Genomic DNA, 15,980 nt, shown 5'->3' with positions numbered 1-15,980 from the left:
AGCTAAGCTAAACAACGGCAACAGCAGAGCCAACAACTTAGTCATAACTTTCACCGAAAACAACAATAAGCAAATACAAATACTCGAAGACGACCAGAAACTTTTTCGTAGTGGGGTTGGGGCAAACGAGGGATATTTAGTACAAAAGAACTTCCACAAGACATTTGCCCAGGGAACAGGGTAGGTAGATAAAAACTTTATATGAAATAATAATTTGCCCAAGAGACAGGGACAATGGGCTGGTTGGGTTTGAGTGCTGATTCCATTACAATCCATCTTATATCGAACAAAATGCTAATTACACGGGGGATAGAGACGGGATGGAGAAAGTGAAAGGTGGAGAGAGCTGGGCAAGGGAAAGGGACAATCAATGGGCTTTAGAAGTCAATGCTAAATGCAAATCAACTGACAGCAGAAATAGTCAAAACCGAATCACGAATTCCCTAGCAGAACTTCAAGGTTCTTTAAACCATTCAAAAAGTAAACTTATTAACTACCACTTTAACTGAAGGTTAAGGCAAATATTTAATAATAAAGAAAATAAATCTAAGTTATAAGATAAAACATCTAAAATATATAGTCAATCCTACTAAAAATACCCCCCTTGAGAGACATAGAGTATGTAAGACTGGCTAACAAGCCAGAAACCGTTAGTTAGTTAGTTGGCAATCGTCACTTACATTTACCCAGCTCAGCGTGAAATCGCCCACACAGCCCACCCCCTCTCACTTTTCCCTTAGCCGAGTGTCATAACAATAAAAGTTCACTGCGGCAGTACAAAAATGGAAATGAAATGGATACGAACCTAAGCCAACAAACGCGCTCACACACATGGAGAAAGTGGCGGTGAAAGCCAGGGGGTTAGACAGACAGCCACACTTGGTCGAGCTGTGCACAGGGCGTATGCGTAATGAGTTCAAGGCCAGGCGGAAAATTGCAAATGACTTGGGCCAAAGTGGCGAAGGCGAAGAAGCCAAGTCGGGCGTTCATTAAAAGTCAATTGTTAATTGGCAACAGCAGCGGCAGCGGCAGTGGCGACAGTGCAGCCTGCAAATGCAATTAAAAGTCAAATCAAGTTAAATCAACTCGGTTGCAGCCAGTTAACAAGTAAATTAATTTTTGTTTTGCCACCACATCGATTCGGTTCGAAATGAACCCATTCTTCTCCTTCAAGGAACAGCCGCCGGGCCAAAGTGTAGCGCTGGCAACTTGTCTTCGTCTGTTATTATTCAATTAGACAAGCTGACAATTAACGACGAGCTGGCAAATTAAATTAACAATTAGTTTTATTAAACTTGCACACACACACGCGCACTCTCTCCGGCTGGGGTGAAAGTTCTTCAATGTGCGTGCGAGTAAAAGTTTTCACATGTTCATTAACAACAACAAGCCCGAGAAGGAGCAGAACTTTGATGGAATCGTTGCCAGAGCAACCAGTCAGCTATGTACTATATGTGGCTGCGTATGAATCCGCATTCTGTTGGCCGTAAAACTTATTTGGCCTCGCACACTCGCATTTATCTGGGTTGCTCCAGGAACCGCAGAAATAGCAAACATAGCCGGAAAATTTGATTAGAGAACAAAGTCGGTGGAAACGACTTTGGAGTCTTGCAGCAACTTGAGCATAAATATTTACATGCTTCCACAAGGCAAGCGGCAATGGTTGGTCGGTCGGACCGTAAAGGCAGTTCAAAATTTGCATTGATTTAAATAAATGTTTTTATTCGGTATTCTGAGTTTCGGGTTAAGACACATTCATAATTCCAATCAAATAAATTTGGTAATTGGAGTATAATATATTAAGTTAAATGCTTTGCTTGTCGGTTGCAATTTACAGTTTTGCTAATCATTTATTTATTCTATGATATAACAACTTTCATTATATATTGTTATTTTAGAAATAGGTGATTTTTAATTTTTTTAAAATTTTACTAAATTTAAACCTAATATTTTGTATTTTCTTTGTCAACAACCTAACTTATATAGAGGCAGAATCTGGTGTCATGATGCGATCAGAACGTTATATAAATCCCAAAAATATATTATTTTGTAAATTAAGGAAAAATGAGTGCCAATAAGTGTGACAGCTAATTTAAAATCCCCAAGATCGACTTTAAGGAAGAGCAGCCGTGTAAAAAGCGCCCAGGGAAGGCCTAAACCAAATCAACTCAATCAGGCCGAGCCATCAGATAAATTACGGACACTAATTGGGTATTTATAGTCGGAACAAACATCAATGACAGACGAGCAGAAGAGGGCGGCCTGGATTGGATTGTGGCCCGCAGTCCGTGGGCCATGGCCCATGGGCCATGGCTCTTGGCGCTCGAGGAGTGGCTGGCAAACAAGTCGAAAACACGGCCGAGAGACAGACAAACAGAAATGGCAACGCATAAAATGCGCCATTAGCATTGAGGGGCACTAAAGGGTTGTGCAGACATCATCAAGTCAGCGGGAAGTGGGTGGCGGTGGCGACCTCGAACGGGCGGCGCTGGGTGGCGGTCGGAAATTCTGCAGCGGATGTGCCCCGAACTATTTGAAATAATCCTCGACGCCCACTCGGGCGTAACGGCTCTGCAGGCCCACCTTCTTTTCAGCCCTCTATTTGCCTTTGTTTACACTTTTGGGTTCCTTTTTTTTCTCCTTTTTTGGGCTGCGACAACCTTGAACTTTATTTACTTTTCGTATATGCCTGGCGACATTTTTATTTGTTTTATGACACAAGGTCGCTGAGCCGAGCCACAGTTCGTCCCCTTCCCCATTCGGGCTATTTAAGTAGACCCTGCGGGAATTGAGGCTGAGCAGCGTCCCGTCCTCTGGTTGGGGGCCGCACTACGCCATTGGGGGTCTTCGGCACTTTAAGGATCTTTAAACAAGTCGAGGGAAATGCTAATGGCGACGGGGCATTGCATATGTAATGGATACATCTGTATCTGCAATCTGGCTATCGATAGCACTGACACTCGGCCAATAGTATCAATCATTCCGCAACAATGCCAATGGAATTCAATAGCCGAAATGTGAATAGCGAGCAAATATTGTCGTGACCCGGCATTCACCGTATGTCCAACCATCTAAATAATTGTTTACATCGGCACAATGGCAGGGGCACACACCAGGGGCCACCGAACAAAAGACGCGGCATGCTATTCCCAGGATCCCCTTACCCTCCCCAATGCATTCGAATGTGAGCTCTGGCCCCATCCTCTCATTTTCCAAACGCTCCTTGGTTGCCCCCTGGCCTAAGCTACCACAAGTAATTATTAGGGGACTATAATAAAAAAGACAACTCAAAAACACTTAATTCTGTTTTTAAAAATTAATTGTAATCGGATTACTTTTACAAAACCTTTACCTCTATCTTTGTGTAATTCCTCTTTTAAATTTAAATTTTATTTCCCGTTTTTTTTTAAATATTCATTATGTTTGAAACGTTTTTTCAAGTGTATCCAAAGCACTATTATCCAAGTGTCAGGTTGCCCGGCTGCATTGTTTCTATTTATTTGCTCACACATCCAGATATAGGCATCTCGGCATGGATGTGTGCTAAGGTCGTCGAGGCTTTGTTCGGCTGGCTCTGGCTTTTTGACTTTTGTCGACCATATTTATATACATTTTTATTCCTATTTCTATTCCTATTTCTATTTATTTCAATGCTTTCATTGTTGCCGCCCCCTACCCTTCGCGCCCGCCGCCTGTTTGTTTGCTGAGCTCGGGCAAAGTGCGAATTTGTTTTGCTGCTAAATGGCACAAGGCTCTGGGGAAATGCGTCAAAATGTTGTCGAGTGCCGGGCCTGTTGGGGAAAAGGCTACAGAACCAAAAAGGCGAACGTCGGGCTTCGAGCATTATTTCAAAATGAGAGCGAAAGTGCGGGAAAGTGTGGGAAAGTGCGGAAAAGGCGGCCAGAAGGTCAAGCCTCTGCAAGCATTGGGGCGTGAAGGCAAGACCTGTGTGCCAGGGGGCGTGGCAAGTTGTGTGTTTAAGGGAAAACTTAAAGTAAATATCGGCTGATTTTTCAGTATCGATGCCAAGCACGTAGCCCTCCAAGGCGCAGCTTCCTAATGAAGCTGCGAGGCGAACTCACTGATGCGCGCATTTATGAGTGCTTTTTCGGGGGGCGGAAGGTGCGTAGACGGGTGACCTTGTATCCCAGGGATACAAGTGAGTAAAAGCTGGCTAAGCAAACCGAAATTTAAAGGAAACCCTGAGTAGACTTTATTTAAGGTGGGAAAAAACTACCTTTAAACTAGTTTCATAATGATTTAAATTTTATTTTTTTAATTCCATTAACTTCTTTATAGACTTAAGGTAAACTTAAAACTCATGAGATTTTTTCCTACAATTCTTAAGCCCTTGACATCTACGAGATCCCTGTTATGACAAGCTCCTACTCAGTCAGCTTAGTGGAGCTATGAAGGCATCATCAGGTTACGAGATGAATAAAATCTAATTAGCGTTCTCCATCTCTCCCCTGTCTTGGTATCTCTGCGTTACTTTATATCCCCTTAATAATGACTTAATCCCGCCAATTGCAGCACCAAATCATTCAGCACAACCAGCGGGCGGGCGTGATTGTGAGCAGCGGCGACCTGGCCCTCCAGGGAGTGACCCGTCACCAGGCCGGCAACTACACCTGCACCGCCTCGAACGTGGAGGGCGACGGCGACTCCAATGTGGTCGAGCTGAAAGTGATGTGTGAGTATCGCATTGAGGGGGCACGGGTACACTTCGGCGGGATATGTTGATTTGTGGCACCGCCGCACACACATGCCATTGTGAGCCGCGCATTGTTGTGTTGACTGACCCATAAAAACGCTCTCGAACGGCCGAGTTCGGGCCATTAACGAATGCCTCGGCGAAGGCTTAAATAGAAAATCGAATTGCGGCCCCCAAAAGCCGCCCACTCAAATCCTTCTTCGCTTTCCCTGCTGCCGGTGGTGGTGCTCCTCCTTCGGAGGCTGCTGCTGCTGTTTGGTTTCTCGAGTGGACCTTTGACACACAAAAACGAGCATTATTGAGTGTTCGAGTATGGCCAGAGATGAGGATGGATGGCAAACAGTGGTGGGATGAACGGGGATCTGGCATCGGGGATCCGGGAGCTGGAACTCCCGGCATTGTGCGCTCGTGCGGGCCTCTTGCAGTTTTATTGCGTATACGCCCCATTATTGTGAGCTGCTTGAATGCTCCTTTGTGTGCCGCCGAGCGGGGGACAGGGCGAAGAAGGGGATCTGGCAAAGGAGTAAAGCTTATTCACAAGCACCAATCTTTCGCTTCGAACTTGGGCGTCTTAATACCCAGAGAAGGGCTTTTTACTATCTCAGTAAGGAGCATATCAAAAAGGAATGGTTCATTAAATATACCAAATATCAGAGCTATACTAAGAAAAATGGTTTAAAATAAAAAAAAAAATATTTAAATGTTTAATTTGATATTTAAAGATACTTATATTTTTATTCTAAGTTGCTTATTTTGTAAATTGTTTTACGAGTCGCAAACTGCCCAGCTAACTGTGCTAAGAGGTACCTTTGCGTAACCTTTTCTCGAGCATATTCTTTAAACTGTTTGGGCCTTCAGCTCAAGTTTGTTGTGGGGCTTCCCAGCTCGAAGGACAGGACCGCAAATCTTCTGCTCAATTTGTGCTGGATTCCTGAACTTGGCCCTGTCTCGAGTCAAACTTTGGTTAATTAGTTTGCCTTTTTCGAGCCATTTAGCAGGCCAGAGCTGCTTCTATTCATTTTCGCCACCCGGACTTCTGTTGTGGCCTTATGCTTTGGTTTTTCCGGTGCCATTTCTCTTTTATCACTTCTGCTTTTTGGTTTTTTTTTGTATGCCAAGCGGGCCGGGCTTTTGTTTTAAGCAAAGCTTCCGCCGGCCACATAACCCAGTGTCCAGCTGACAAAGCTCCCCTTTTCTCCCAGTGTATTCCCGCTGCTGCCCGCGCTGTGCTAAAAATTTGTTTACGACTTGCCCAGCTTGGCTTGCAATATCGACAGTTGTCAAATGGCACAATAAATTCGCCACTTGCAACTTGCAACTTTCGTGGCTGTGGCAAGAGACAGTTGAAAGATTTTCGCCGGCCAAGGATTAGAAAATTGAATATTCCCTGGCCGGCTCAACTCGACTTTGCCTTGCATTTCCCCTTTGCTGTGGCTGAAAGTTTTCGCTGTTCAAAGTTTTCTTTCATTCAACTCTGCTTTTCAGAGTCTCAGAGAATTATATGAATTTTGAACGGGTGCATTCAAGGGATCGAAGGTGGAGCAAAAATACATTTTTTTAAGTTCATATTTTTGTAAGTTATTACTTAACAAATAAAAATATTCCTAACGCCTTAAAGGCTAGAAAAATATATTTTAAAATAATTAAAAAATAATTTTATTCGCTTTAATTTCATTAGTTTTTGCCCTAAGATCATCTGAGGTATTTAAGTCCTTGAAAATTACCTCTTCTCCACTGGTGTTTGTTGATCCATCCTTTTCGATTTTGTGGATTTTCGGCATCTGTTTTATGTTCGCCGGCCTTTGTTCCAGCACAATGGAGCTGGGCAGCGAACACACAGAAGGGTAAACTTTTCCACTTCTCTGCGATTCCTGAGCCCGTGAAGAGGCGGGCCAAAACAAAGAGTTTGATGCGATTATTGATTCCAGCTGCAGATGCAAACAGCAGAATGCACTACAGCCAACTTTTGATTCGATCTCCTCACTCACCGACCGCTTTTCCCGCCTTTTCGCCCTACAGATAAGCCAATTTGCCGGCCCGATCAAAAGAAAATCTATGGAGTGGCAAGGAACGAGGCGGCCGAAATAGTGTGCGAAGTGGATGCCTTTCCGCCGCCGGAGAACTTCAAGTGGTCCTTCAACAACACGGCGGAGACATTCGACATGCCGCAGAGCGGCTTCCGGCCCCATTCCGCCCAGGGCTCCACCCTCACCTACACGCCCGTCAAGGTAAGTTCCGAGGGTCCGGAAAATCGAAGGAAAAGTCGCCTGGGAACCGACAAATGTCGGCGGGATCGAGGTCTGCAGATGCGTGACCCATTCGTCACGTTAAATGCTAAGCACGTCAGACATTCGATTCATTTCTGGTGGAAGCATGCGGCTCGCTGATAAATTTTTCATTTCATATTTCGCCGCTCTCGGCTTTAATGTGAAATTGTTATTGACACATTTGACATTTTGGCTGGAGGCCATACTGAGGGAAAATTGCCAAATAGAGTAAAAGGAAATTTGGTTTAAACTGTGGGAATCACCTACAACGATTCTATCCATCTATAGACAAATATAAACATAGAAAAAAAAAAAAAATTGTTATGAAGAAGTGTGGAGTAGAAATGTTCTTAAAATATAATTAATTTCATTTAAAATTTCAGGGTATTCATATTTTTCAGTGCAGGCTAGCTACCATTGAACTCCACGGGGGTTGTCTGTTATTGAATAGCAAAAATTTTAATTAATAGGCGGGTCACATGGTTGTTGCCATTTATTTTGGCCTGTGTGCGTGTCATGTTGTCAGCCAGCAACAGGGAAAGTAAAGTGGAGCAAAGTCCTTCCTGATATAGACAACAGCCAGCCATTCGGGGCAGTCGAGCGATTTTAATTAAAAATTCTATTAGCACTGCTTTCTAATTAAAAATCCAATAGCAGCAGAGCCACCACCCCATCAACATCACCATCAAAAACACCATCATCATCATCATCATCATCAGGCACAACAACACCATTGAATGTCAAAGGTTATTGAGGAGAAAGCACAAAAAGGCTAGCACAAAAGAGCAGAGAAATTATTGGAAGTAAATGCCATTGACTTTAATAGTTATCATCATTGGCCAAAATGAAGAGGATAAAGCTAAGCGCTTTGCCCCTGACCAGTCTGCGTGGCTCTCTGGCAACATTTCCGCATTAATAGCCCCAATGGCCAGCAGCCATTGCGATTGCAGTTTTTGGAGCTCCTCCCCAGCAATTGGCCAAGCAAATTGGCCATCAATGAGCTGCACTCGCATCAATGTCCGAATCGTTGGGATTTCGGTTTTTGCATTTGATATCCCCATTTCCCACTCTCGTATCCCATCCCCATGGCATCCTCTGGACAGCAGATGCTGCTTTGGCTGATGTGTAAATTTTTACGGTCAGCCAGAACATAGTTGCATGTGAAGCTGTCCATCGGAATTAAAAGCTCAGAAGATACTTCAACAGTTGACTTCAAATCAAGTGGTGTGGAAAAGAGGAAATATAGTAATTTAGGGGATTTCTGTGTTTATTTTTATAAGATAAATATTCTAAAAGTCACTTTGATATCACAGTTTTGCCATCAACATTAAAAATCTTAAGGATCTTAGAAAAATATATATCTTTTCTATCTCCTGAATAAGTTAAAGTTACTTTTAAGTTACAAAAAGCTATCTTTAAAAATCACTGCAACATTGTAGCACTTTTTGAGAATCTTGAAGGCCAGGAAAACGCCTGCCAGAGATTTCTCTTGGCTGGATTTTGCCCATCAGCCAGTCGCCACCTACATTTCCGCTCGGCTGTCTGACCACAAACGTGTTAAGTTTTTCGGACTGGGCTTGTGGTCGCTTGTAAGCCAACATGGCTGCCATTATGCGATGACAGTAGAGGAGTTGCAACGGGATGCTGTAAATGGCATTGGCCAAAAGGGGGGTGGAAAAACCACCCCGGCTTTTCCAGGGGGTGCTGAGAAGAGGCACTCAACACAGTTGTTCAAGTTGCATGGCACCCAGTTGGTTTGGTTTGGTTTGGTTTAGGGTTTCGGGTCCTTGGCTCCGTCTGGTTTTTCTAGCTGACCCAGTTTAAAATGTTGCGGCTCCTTCTGCAGTTTTCCCTGCTTTTCCCTCTCTTTTACGTATTTTTCCTTTATTTTCGCCCCCTTTTTTTTGGGTATGGAACTAATCAAACTGGCTGCGACAGCCTCGGCTTACATTTCAGCGATCAAACGAATTGCGAGGCAGTCAAACGGCATTCAAATGAGTTCCGCTCACAAACACTCGTCCGTCGCACTGATTGGACTCAGACACAGATACACACACACACACAGACACATGCACCCTGCCGACTCACACAGACATAAATCATTTAGCTCAATTGAATATGAAAAATCCCTTCCGTTCTGTTGTCATATATGCTGTTTCCGGTTTCCGCCAACCGCAGCTCAAACGTCGTCGCCGTCGTCGTCACATTTTGGTTGGGATTTTTCTCTTCGGCCTTCCCCACAATTTCTTTTTTCTTCGTTTTTTTGCGATTTGCTCAAAGGCAGCCAACAGCTCATTAATTTTGTTTTGTGCATGGGCATTTCTCTTTTACCATTTCCCCACATTTTTTCCCCAATTCCATTGCTATTTTCTATGTGTGAGCAGAGCAATTTTTGCCAGGCTTTCATGTCAAGCAATTTCCGCTGCTGACATATAAATTTCTCAAATATTTCACAAAAATAAATTTCGGTCTCTCGGTCTTTTTGGGGGGCACAGCTCTGGCTGGCGGCTCCACCGCTCTGGGTCTCTGTGTGAACTCCAGTGCAAGAAACTCATTAAAATGTCACTTAAATGCTTAAATTTTTAATTAAAATGCATAAATAATAATGGCAGACTTGACTGGAAACGAAATGCACAGAATGCAATGCCTAGAAGTGACATTTTGTCCTCTTTAGGGCCCTCAAACACACAGATACACTCGCACACATGGAAAAATATCAAGTATACGTGCATATATTTTATGTATTTTGTTTTCGTTTCTACGGCAGCTCCGGTTGCTGCTGCTGCCTTTGCTGCTGCAACAATATTTACACTTTTGCTGGCGCAACATTAGAACAATATAAACAAAATGAAATAATCATAATAAATAGAGGGGCATAAATTCAAAGGGCCCCAGGGACTGGAAATTATCAAGGATTGTCGGCCAGGGCGATGACAGTCTCAAATAGAAAAAGCAGAGCGTGCTGTGCATCTCCCTCATTGATTGTTACTAAAATGCCAGGCAATTGTGTGCGAGCTGGCTTTGGTTTTGTTCTGGCTCTGTGCCTTTGGTCCTGGCAGCTCCATTATTATATTGCCGTAGTCATATACCATACTATTCGTAGTAGCTCTTAGCCACTTTCCCTTTTGGCCCGTCGGTGTTGATGCGCAGTGTTGGCAGCTGCCAACTAGGCGCCTTTATGCCAACACTTTTGCCACACGCACAACAAAAACTGCCACACACACACGGAACTACCTATTTTAATTTTCATAAATTTGTCATAAATTTGCATAAGCACTGTTGCTTGAATTATGACTCAAAGGCTACGGAATATTTGCAATTTATTCTCGTCTTCCTAGGCAGTTAGTCTAAGCTGTTTATTCACCAAGAAAGTTTTAGGGGATAGAATTTAATTTTAATTTCGCTTTAAGAGGCATTTACTTATTTGAATAGTTATTTTTAATGCTAATATTTAATTGGTAAAGGAGAGCGCATTTAAAATGCCAAAGCAAAATGTCTTTAATGAAAAATGGCAAAACAGAAATAGAGTAAAATAATTGATATTGATTAATTTTTATTTAATTTAATAGGTATGATAAAAATTATTATATTTGGACTTCTTTAAATCTAAATAATACAGTATGTCAAAAGCAATAATTGATTTCAATTCATTTTCAATTGGTATGACACAAATAAAGCAGCAAATTAAAAAGATTTTATTCTGAGACAAATTAAGAGTCTCCTTTTTTCATAAATACACATCAATAAAAGTAAATTGGACATTTGTGGCTTGTGAACCCAATAAGGACCCTAATGGCAATCTCCATCGATTTTTATTAAAAATAAAGCTATAGGCCAAGTAATCAATCAGTGCTGCCAAGGCACCAACTCTTTTTCTAGATGATTGGAGTTTCCATCAGGGCAAAGCCGAAAAACCCTTCACATTCCGCGATTTCCATAAATCTCGACTTTCCCCCCAGGCTGTTGGCAAACTTTCCCTTTGGTGTGTTCCGCTTTTCTTTTTTTTCCCCCGTTTGTGGCCCCTACTTTGCTTTTCTTGCCCTAATTAAAATGACAGCCACGCCCAGTTGCGAGCCGAAAAGATAGCAAAGGCAAAGAGAGGAGGTTGAAACGCGTGCGGACTGATAAATAAGCTGCAATTTGCGTTGACATTTCGCCGTGCACCCGAAAGTGATTTCAATTTTTAATGAGTCCCGGCCGCCTGAAGTTGATTAAGTGCGTTGATTCTGCTGTTTCTAGTCAGCGGGAACGGAACTGCCATCGGAAAATGGGAAATGGGGAATGGTTAAGGACAAAGGTAAACACGCCCCACAAAAAAGAAAACAATGATATGGAGATATCGATTGCCGGGGACGTGAGCGAATGGTCCACTAGTTTGGTGGGTGTGTGTGCACTTGACCGGAGACGAAGGATTTCATTAGCACAACATTTGACAAAATGCAAACAAATAAACAAGCGGCCCAAACAATGGCCAAGACCGCAGGCGGCCACTTAGCACTGGGCTACAATGGGATAGACAGGCATTAGGGCCATGTTAACATGACTTCCTTCCTCGCCCACAATTCGCACGGATATACAGGACACACATATAGATATATATGGCCGTGGGGGAGAACAACAAAATGCTTCATTTGTTTTTACTGCCAGGCATTTTTCCTGCCTTCTGTGCGCCCTATCCTGCTCCTTGGCCTTCCTGCATTGACATGACATGAAATTATATTAATGAAAAACTTATTGACAGCTGCAATCAATCAGGGGCAACTCTGACAACATACTGGCCCGTATCCATATTGATTTAATGAATTAAGTTCACATTGATGTCGAGCGCGGCTGCTTGAATTCCATTTAAATGTGTGTCCAAGAGATGAATTCAAGTAGCTGCACTGGCAGAAAATAATGATTCGTTAATAAAAAAATATAATTAAAGGGAATATATCTGTTATTTAGTAATAGATATTCACAGTTCTTGATATTTATCTCAAAGATAAGATAAGATAATAGATACAAACATCAGAATATAACATTAAATTGGTATAATTTATACTCATTGAGAAAGGTATAATTATTTTTAAAATATTATATATGTATTATATTATATTATGATATTTGTAAAGAACTCTCCCTTGCCTTTCGCCATATGCCATCAATTTTTAACCCATGTTCGCCATCGAGTGCTGACGAAACGCTGTCTCCTACGCCTTTTGCAGGAAATGGACTTTGGCACCATCATGTGCTGGGCCGACAACAATGTGGGTCAGCAGAAGGAGCCCTGTGTGTTCCATTTGATAGCCGCTGGCAAACCGGAAGCGCCCACCAATTGTACGGTGGTCAATCAAACGTCCGACTCGCTGGAGGTTTATTGCATTGAAGGTGAGTTATATGGCCAGCACACACACACTGCTCATACATAACGAACAATATATATACATATACGTCAAATTGCCAGCCAATTTGTTGCCCTTTTTCATTCGGTTCGGTCCCGGTTCCTTTTTTGTTTCTATAATTGCTGATGAGCCAATCAATGGTCGAAAAAGGCATTGGTCAGTGGGGTGGCGGTGGTGGGAGTGGGCGCGGAAAGGGAAGGGGTAGGGGGTGTTGCAAAGGGCCAAAAGCACCAAAAGGAGTGGTCATGTCCTGAGACTTCCTTTGCAGCATGGACACGAGTGTGCGAGCGCTGTAACATGTATATGTTGAGTTTCCTGCAACGCTTTTCAGACTCATTTAAAATACATGAGCAACTTAAGTGCACTTTGGCAGCCATCTACGAGTATGTCTATCCACTCATACTTATACCCATACTACAGCTACAGATACAGATACCGATTCGTATTCGTATTCGTATTCCCACACACAATCGTAAAGCAGAGCCAACTTCCTTTCGTGATGCAGACACAAATAATAAAAACGCAATGAAAGCATAAAACTAGAAAGGAAACGCATCGCAGAGTGGGCAAAATAATGTTGCTAAAATTTCAATTCCAGTTTAAAATTTTCGGTAATAAATAAAATAGAAGCAGCCCGGTGATGGAGAGCAGCGCACTGAAGTAGCAGGAGCTGGGCTGAGGCCGAAAGTTAAGCGCAAATTTGTACATACAAAATGTTTTGGCTTGTTATGCAACTTGCTGCCTGCCAGTTGGCCAAGAAGAAGGGCGGAAACTTTAAATACAAATTCAATTCGCATATTTTATGCGCAGCGCAAGAGTGGAAAACGCAAAGACAGAAAAATGCCAGCAAAGCGCAAAATAAGCAGCACAAATTGCAGTCCCAGAGTTCAAAGTTCGCAGCGATAGAGTTGCAGCGGCACATTAGCGCAGACAGAGAAATGTCCTCGCAAATTGCAGCAGCTACGAGCTTATGATGCATTTATGCAGTCCTTGAGTGCCGACCCGGAGACAGAGACGTTCGGCGAAGCTGGGGGGAAACCGAGGAAAGAGCTAGGGAAAACCCTAGGAAAACCGGGGGGAAAGGCAAGCGGATCCGGCGAAAAGGCAACGCAAATCAAAGCGCTGCATAACGAGGCGGCTGCTGCAAGAAGTGCAACAAAAAGCGCATAATAACTGCATACTTAATGGCGCTCTTTCCCGTTACTGTTTGTTACGCCCCCGCGCTTTTCTTTTTCCCCACCCGCCACCCAAACTCCCTGTGCCGCTTTAAGCGCCCAATGTTTTCCACCAATTGCTGGTGTGCTTACAATCGCAATTGTTGTGCTTACTTAATGTTGTCTCAAGTGCTGGCCCACGCCGCGTATGCGTAATGTGTAATTGCCTTACTACGCGCTGCAGCATGGGAAAATGCAGGGAAATTCCCCGGCAATGCCTTCATTGTTGCGATTTACGAGACTGCTCGGAAATGCTTGAGCTTTTCAATTTTCACGTTTGAGCTGCCGTCTGGGTTAACTTCTGTGTGGTGGCAATCGCTTTGTGTTTTTCATCTTTAATTGTTAAGTGTTAGGTAAATATTTGAAACCCAAAACTAAGCTTTAAATTTTAAGTTGATATTTTACATACGAGCTATTAAAATACAATTTAAAAAGGTTCAAATGCACTTACAAATTGTTTGCATTAAAGAAGTAATTAATATTTAATTTTAAATTTAACCTGAGCTAAAAAATGCGTTTTACATTTGCCAGCATTAAAGTAATAACTTATATTACTAATAGGTTCTTATGACTATCTTTATTTAAACACTTAAAAAAGTTACTAAAAAGTAATGTTTAAATCACTTTTCTCTTATTCTCAATATCCCTTTTGAAACATCCCCCGAACTATCTACTTATCTATACGTCGCTAAGCGACCACGTTGCGTATACTTGATGACCAAACTTCAGATATCATTACGTATGCACTGCAGCGTTGGCTTTAAGCTGCTGCTGTTTCATCTCCTGCCCCCTCCCTCCCCCTGGAAAAGCCATTGTTCGCCTTATTACCGCAGCACTCCCCCTTCCGCCCCCCCGGGCTGCTAATTTAGTGGCTGCACATTATTATCATAGTCATCAGCATCATTAAAACTTTAACGCAAGTTGTTTAAGCACAACACAAGAGCAGCAGCAGCATCAGGATCAGGGTAGCGCGCACAATGCGATACTTTTTATATTGCACTCTACATTAAGGCGAACGACTGCTGAAATGCCACGCCCCCAGCTGCCCCACTCCACCCACCGCCCAGCGCCAGCAGCCCTTGGTCGTTTGTTTTTATAATAACTCAACTTTAGCTGCGGTCGACTTTAATAAGCCAGCACGCAACTTGGCCAACTCAACTCGACGTGGCCGTCGCCGCAGCTCAACTCGGCTCAAACTGAACCGAACGGAACTGAACTGAACTGAACTTAAACCAACTCAGTCCGCCTCGAATTGAATCCAATGTGCGCTGCTGAAGACAACTCCACATCTTGGGGGGGCAAGTTCGGTTGGCTACTGCTGTTTTGCTGCCTTTTTTCTGTTTTTCTCGGCAAACAAAAATATAACAAACTGACGGGGCAACGGCAACGGCAACTAACCAAACTCATCAAGCGTCGGTTTAATATAATAAAATTTCAGTTTATAACATTTTGCTTCGCTGCTGACGATGCTGGTGCACTGGGAAAATATTTATCAAAATAGAAATAGTAAATAAAGAATTTGTTCCATAAGGAAGTGAAACCATTGGCATACAGATAATATATTTAATTAAATATTATAACCGTTTTCGGGGTTCTAAGATAAAGAGAATATAAAATATGGTATCTATAAAAACCATTTAACTTAGTTTATTGGCTGATTATGTAATTATTTTTCCGGGTGCACTGCTGCTGGCCGGTCTTGTTTTATTATTTTTACTCCGCTGGCGCAGCTTCCATTGTTGCTGTAGCCAAGTAAATAAAATTAACCCATTACAATGAAGTTTTTTCTGCTCTGACAACGGAGCTGCGGCAAATTTCATTAGCTAAACGTTTTAAAGTGCGCACAAAATGGCCGCCGATGAGGAGATGGGGCATGGATCCCTTGAAAGGGAGCTGAAAATAAGAATGGAATAAACCCCACCGAAGTGCCCAGCGACCCAACCACCCACCAACCCATCCTCCCACCAACCCATCCACCCGCCGAACAATGACGCTTTGAGGCAAAGGCCAAGCACATTCTCTTTACTCTATTTCCGTTCCCTTTTTCTTTGTGCCGGCGAATTTGGGTGGCTTGGAAAAAGTGGCCAACAACAACTAAAATTCATAGCAACATATAAAACATTTTCCACAACAATTTCCCTCCCTTCTGGCCCGTGGGCGTGAGCCCCACTGAATTAGCCGGCCGGCGGAGGAGAACCTTTTCACTGCCTTTATTGCAAAATATTTTAACATTTTTCGCAAGTGTTTTAAGTCGGCTTTTGTGTCTACAATGAAGTGCCATTTGAGCTGCCAAAGCTAAGCAAAAGCAGCCGCTGAAGAAGTGGCCCAACATTAGCCTCTTACTTTCTGGCCAAAACCGCTCCACTTGGCCACTCGAAAGGGGGCGAGCTCGAGAGGGGTT

At 43.0% G+C, this 15,980-nt stretch overlaps 1 protein-coding gene across 2 annotated transcripts in view; it reads left to right on the top strand.

Annotated features, from left to right (window-relative positions):
• Positions 1-15,980, top strand: part of LOC108024715 (hemicentin-1) — an 80,959-nt gene that overhangs the window by 57,756 nt on the left and 7,223 nt on the right. The window contains exons 11-13 of one of the 2 annotated variants that reach the window (XM_017094807.3): positions 4,534-4,693; positions 6,734-6,942; positions 12,189-12,351. In XM_017094807.3, coding sequence (XP_016950296.1) covers positions 4,534-4,693; positions 6,734-6,942; positions 12,189-12,351 — 532 coding nt within the window. The remainder of the gene's footprint in view (positions 1-4,533; positions 4,694-6,733; positions 6,943-12,188; positions 12,352-15,980) is intronic. The other variant, XR_007764567.1, reaches the window with a different exon arrangement.

The sequence above is a fragment of the Drosophila biarmipes genome, chromosome 3R (genome assembly GCF_025231255.1).
Source record: "Drosophila biarmipes strain raj3 chromosome 3R, RU_DBia_V1.1, whole genome shotgun sequence".
Lineage (NCBI taxonomy): Eukaryota > Metazoa > Arthropoda > Insecta > Diptera > Drosophilidae > Drosophila > Drosophila biarmipes.
The sequence above is the reverse complement of the archived record's forward strand: the minus strand, read 5'-3'. Positions and strand labels throughout refer to the sequence as shown.